This window comes from Oryzias latipes, chromosome 24, assembly GCF_002234675.1.
Source record: "Oryzias latipes chromosome 24, ASM223467v1".
NCBI lineage: Eukaryota > Metazoa > Chordata > Actinopteri > Beloniformes > Adrianichthyidae > Oryzias > Oryzias latipes.
This window is the reverse complement of record NC_019882.2, coordinates 165,793-171,779: the sequence shown is the minus strand read 5'-3', so window position 1 is coordinate 171,779 and position 5,987 is coordinate 165,793. Positions and strand designations below refer to the sequence as shown.

At 41.5% G+C, this 5,987-nt stretch overlaps 1 protein-coding gene across 2 annotated transcripts; it reads left to right on the top strand.

Annotated features, from left to right (window-relative positions):
* The first annotated feature begins 765 nt into the window (after window positions 1-765).
* On the top strand, window positions 766-2,519 carry LOC101155657. Of its 2 annotated transcripts, XM_004085103.4 has the most exons (7): window positions 766-911; window positions 1,022-1,141; window positions 1,443-1,550; window positions 1,660-1,761; window positions 1,871-1,972; window positions 2,084-2,185; window positions 2,334-2,519. In XM_004085103.4, exons 1-7 carry the CDS (start codon window positions 781-783, stop codon window positions 2,380-2,382), a joined length of 714 nt encoding a protein of 237 aa, XP_004085151.3. In that variant the 5' UTR covers window positions 766-780; the 3' UTR covers window positions 2,383-2,519. The 2 variants fall into 2 exon arrangements, with proteins under 2 accessions (XP_004085151.3, XP_020556153.2); XM_020700494.2 differs by lacking the exon at window positions 1,871-1,972.
* Window positions 2,520-5,987: the final 3,468 nt, after the last annotated feature.

The following is a 5,987-nucleotide window of genomic DNA, read 5'->3' as shown; positions in this document are numbered from 1 at the left end:
ACCTTCAAAGCACTCCATGACCTGGCTCCACCCTACATTTCTGACCTTTTTCACATTTCCATTCCCTCCCGATCTCTCCGTTCCACTTCCTCTCTCCAACTCCATGTCCCACCTGCCCGTTTTGCCACCATGGGGGGCAGAGCTTTCAGTCGCTCTGCCCCTCAGCTGTGGAATTCTCTTCCTCCAGATTTACGGAACACCGACACACTGCCACTATTCAAATCCAAACTCAAGACCCATCTCTTCAAACAATCATACAGTTAATCCATTCAGTTATCGCAACCTCATTTGTCTGTTTGTCTGTTTTTCTATCCTATAATTTTTTATGTATCTATCTTAAATGTTTTTATTTATTATTTTTTACTATGTCTTTATGTTTACTCATGTTTTACTCTGATAATTTCTTATTGACGTTTTATTCTGTTTTTCTTATTTTAACCTTGTACAGCGACCTTGGGTGACCTGAAAGGCGCTTGAAATAAAATTTATTATTATTATTATTATTACAGCGGTCATTGCCCTGGGTTTCCTAGGATCTCATGTCCAGTCAGCCTGGCTTTGTCTGGATGGTTGTTAGAATTTTGTCATAGCCAAATGGCCTCTGACTCACAATGCAGTGAATCTGCTGATCAAATCCCATTTTCACAGGAATTCAAGTGACACCTTCAACCGTGGGAAGTGGTACCTGCATGACCCAGCTAAGTTCTGTTGGTTCAGATGAAAACTGTTTGGGATGGACCTTGTGGGTTTGAAAGCATTGTGAAAGATTGCACAACAGAGATGGGATCTGACCTGTTTGGCACAAATATAAGGAGGAAGAAGAGACCAACAGCACCCAAGCCTTCTCACAGAGGACGCCGAGAAGAAAAGACCAAAAACTTTCAGTCACATCAATCTTTAAATTGGAAAAGGTAAAACTTTAGACTCTTGATGTTTTTAAATCTAGTTTAAAATTGAAAGAACCTGAAGTCAAATTGATGAAAAAATCACAAATATTTGCTATTTTGACTTGTTTCCACAGGATGAAGAGTATTGTGATGTTTCTTGTGCTGTCCACCGTGACGGCTCAGCCGGCAGTGTCTGCTCCTTCAGATCCTGGATACTCTGGAAAAGATGCTGCTCAGACTGATGACAGTAATAAGTAATGTGCATCGTATGACTCTATTTTGTTACTAAGTTAAGCAAAAGAAACCAGAAATTTAACTGTAATGTTGCCACAGATATTTTTGATTGACATTTGAAGTTTTCTGTTTTTGTACTTTGATGCAAATGTTAGAGAAGAAACTTCTAGCTAAACAGTTCTGGTCACAAATGATCCGAGCAGCTGACCAGGCCCAATAGTAAAGCCTTTGATGACTGGGTTTAAGTCTTAATATCTGCTCCCTTTTCAGAATTTTTACATCTGAAACGGTTCAGTTTAAGTGTTTTTTTCTCTTCTTCAGATTAACGATTGCTCACAAATACCTGGAAAAGGACCTGCAGAACCTGGACAAAAGATTCTGGCCAGATATGTTTACAGTTGCTACTAAAGGCGTGGATTTGGCCCACCAGTAAAACCTTTTATTCCAGTTCTAAGATTTTCTATTTGCTCCTGTCAGAAATATGAAACATGAAAGAGTTCACTTTAAGTGTAATTAAGTCATTTTTTTCCTTTTTCAGTTTGATCCATGGTCACAAACACTTGGACCAGCAGGATCTGGACAAACGATCCTGGTCGGATATCTTTGCAACAGCTACTAAAGGCGTGGATTTGGCCCACCAGTAAAACCTGTTTCCTGCCTTTTTCCTTAAATCTTTTTTCCCATGTCAGAAGGATTGAATAATAATATTGTTAACTTTTAGCTTAATTCTGTTTTGTTTCTCTTTTCAGTTTGATCCATGGTCACAAACACTTGGACCAGCAGGATCTGGACAAACGATCCTGGTCGGATATTTTTGAAACAGCTATTAAAGGCGTGGATTTGGCCCACCAGTAAAACCTTTTATTCTCATTCTAAGATTTTCTATTTGCTCCTGTCTCAGAAATATGAAACATGAAAGAGTTCACTTTAAGTGTAATTAAGTCATTTTTTTCCTTTTTCAGTTTGATCCATGGTAACAAACACTTGGACCAGCAGGATCTGGACAAACGGTCCATGTCGGATATCTTGGCAGCAGCTGCTAAAGCTGTGGATTCGGCCTACGGGTAAAAGTTGTTATTGCTGCTTCTTTCTTTCATTGTTTGCTTCTGTCTCAGAATTATTCAAATTTAACCTAAAACTGTAAAGTAAAACTGTACTAAGTTAAAATGAAAGGTAGTATTTGAAAATTTCAAGTATTTTGCTTTTCAACAGTGTCATCCATGGTGGGGGGAAAGGAAGTGGTGCTGGAAATCAAACCTGAGCCTACTCATGTGAAGCATAACTGAAAATGTTTCCTTTTTTGTTAAAAACTTTCAACTTGCATTGCATTTTCTTTTTTCATTTAGCTGAGAATGTTTAAAGTTGTCCAATAAACTAGCTTTGAAGCATTTAGAACAAGTGTTTCTGGCATTTTTGAAAGTTCATGAAAGAAGCCAGAACTCGGGTGACCCAGATCCTCCTCTTACCTGAGAGCCAACCCACAGCGGAAACTCTGTCAGTATCGGGGACCTTGTTCTTCAGTGTTGACTCAGAGCTCAAGACCGTCAGTGAAATGGAAACTAGAGTCCGGTTTCAAACAGATTCAATCATGAACTCTTGGGTTGTGTTTCTTTGTCAGAGTGGTGGACGGATTAGACAGTCTATTCAACAATTTCAATCCAACCAAATGCTCTGCAGAATGAAGCTTGAGTTGAAATGTACAAACATTTCAGGGTTTCTTTGGTTCTTTAGAATCCTCCTGGTAACCTCAGAGTCCAGTGTTTTTTATCTCTGTTCACTCAGAGAAAAGTGAAAAGCTTTAAACTGAATGCTGGAACTCATTTTCTGCATCATCACTGACAGAAATAAACAGCTCATGCTGGTCAATAGAACTACATCCAACGTTTTTCTCTGTAATGTTTGTGGGTAAAGTCAGGCAGAAGAACAGATGGTGATGTGGTGACGAACACAGAAACAAAACAGATCATGTCCATGACACAGACACTTTGTGGTTTTTCTACTTTGAGTTGCAGCTCATCTTCTATTTTTCACGAGCAGATGTTTGTAGTTATTTCCAGGTTTCTAGTGCAAAATGTGTTTCAGGGTCTTTCAGTGTCCACAGTTTATACCTCTTCTTGAAAAGCTGCTTTTTGTTAAAGCTACATTTCCAGGCATTTCGTAGCATTTCACGATAGCAAGCTGAAAGCACAGCGTGCCGAACTGACTCAAACTGCTTAATGGCATCGTAAATTCCCATCACCGATGGCGTCAGGTTTAACAGCTGCCACAATTTAAATTTACAGAAGATTTAGTTTTTCACAAACTTTTCAAGAACCTAGAACTTGCATTTTCAATTTCCAAAACCTTTCCAAGTTTTTCTTTACCATACAACCTCTGTAATAAGGCCATAAAGAGTAGATGGTGGAAATATCAGCCACTTCCTGCAACAGCAATGCTAAATATCAATGTTTGTCTTAAGCTGTGTTCATGGCGAAGGCGTCCAGTTTCAATGTTAAGTCAATATAGAAAAGCAATCAGCAATTTGAGCGTCAAGTGTAGCACGTCATTTTGGCAACCATGTGTTTTGGGGCCATGGTGCAATTTCAGCGTCGCAAGAATTAAAAAATCTAAACTTTATCAAAGAAGACGCCTTGTGTCAACAAATTAGGAACCCAGCTTGGCCCATTATATGTGAATGCCGTGATCAGTGGGGTGGAGTCCAAAACTAACATGTAGGAAAGTCTGATTGTTCTCCTATTAGCCAAGATGGTGGCGCGTATGGATGCAGCGGCTTCACTCTCTACAGTCAAAATGGCGTTTCTTTGTTTTTGTATTTCGAAATGTTCCTGTCTTTGTAAGTTTCCGTCGCACAGTTCGGAAGTAATCCGGACATATAGCCGTGAGTTTCTGCTCAACACCAAGCGTACCACCGATTTGAAGCTGAACCCCGTGGACTTCGGCGCGTTACGTGATGCAGGTCTGCTCCGAAGGCCTGGACAATCACCGTACCCCACCACTGCATTTCCCCCTCACTGGATGGGCCATAAGCGACGCATGAGAAAACAGAAGAAGGGACAACGCGGTGGCATTCGAGCTAGGCTAGCGGCCAACCCATTCAAGCCAGCAATCCCCTCCATCATTCTGTCAAATGTTCACTCTCTGGGTAACAAGCTGGACCACATCTGTCTACTGCGCTCCACTCAGAGGTGGGATAAGGACTGCTGTGTTTTTGTGTTTAACGAAACTTCGCTGAATACCAGTATCGTGGACAATGCCACTCAACTCGACCAGCTAACATGCTACCGAGCGGACAGGCTGTTCGCGGGGAAAAAGCGAGGCGGTGGATTCTGTGTTTACATTGTTGGCTTCCCGTCCGGCCTTAGTAGATTCGGATGGTTCAGGACGTTCAAAAATGAAATGTGCAGTAGGGAAACGAAAAGACACACAAGAGTTTGCATGAATTTTCAAACCTTTTGCAAAAGGGGAGAGGTGGAAAAACACGACCTGTAGGCTCTGTGGCTGTCCGCTCTCCCCGTCCTCAAGGCTAAAAGGCTTTTTTATTATTCAGTCAGCGAAGACAAAAGCATACAAAATACGTCATTAGACTTGTGTGTTTTTGTCTAGTCTGCATTGCAGGCGTCGTGGCTCCATAAACACTCCAGTACAGAAAGAAAACAGAGATCAAAAGTCACAAACAGGCCTACTGGTGACGTCGGCACATTATCTACTACTGAAGGCAGGAATCAAGCATATGTCTGCAGTACAGTACACACACATTCAAATATAGAATCCATTAAATGCATAATAACAAGAACATAGAAAATATAAAAGAACCCCTGTTCACCTCAACAACATCAACAATTCTTGTTGCCGTGGCGCTGTTGTGGTCGCCAAACAATGCTCAGATCTGCTGGAGTTCATGATTATAAAGTGTCGCCCGTTCTACCTTCCAACGGAATATACAGCAATATTGCTTGTTGCAGTATATTTCACCCTCAGCGCCAACAATGACAGCAGGAAGGAGGCTCTGCATGACCTGCACCTACAGATCAGTGAGCAGCAGACTGCACACCCAGACGCATTTCTCATTCTGGTTGGGGATTTTAACCACGCAGACCCCAAAAGTGTGTTCCCAAAACTGTATCAACACATTAACTTTCCAACTCGTGGAGACAACACACTGGACTGTGTTTACACCTCACAGAAAGGAGCATACTGAGCCCTCCCCCTCCCCCACCTTGGATCTTCAGACCACATCACTGTGATCCTAATGCCTGCATACAGACCCCTGGGGAAAGAGGCCAGACCAGTTAGGAAAAGCATACGGGTGTGGCCATAGGGGTCCACATAAGCTCTTCAGGACTGTTTCAGCTCCACAGACTGAAACATGCACTGCGCGAAAAGAGCCAGAATCCATAAATATCTGTAGGGGATACTTTCTTAAATATCTAAAGAATCTGGACCATTTCTGATGCATATCCAGACATGCAGCATATCTGAAGATATCCGGGCAAAAAATACTGGTTGTGTCTTATTTTGGTCATATCCATGTTCCGAATATGACCTTAAGTCAAATCTGGAAATATCTGGAGTTAAGATACTGAAGAAGTTAAATATCCTGTAGTATCTGTATTGTATACTTATCTAAGTGTTGAGGCATTTCTGGTGCATATCCAGACATGCAGCATATCTGAAGATATCCGGGAAGAAGATACTGGTTGTGTCTTATTTTGGTCATATCCATGTTCCGAATATGACCTGAAGTCAAATCTGGAAATATCTGGAGTACCTGTAGCCCAGGTGGTTTTACCTACTTTGTTTTGCCTTAACCGTCTGTTAGTTTCCTTTCTGCGCATTTCTCGTCACCTTCTGTTTCCCCTTCGACGT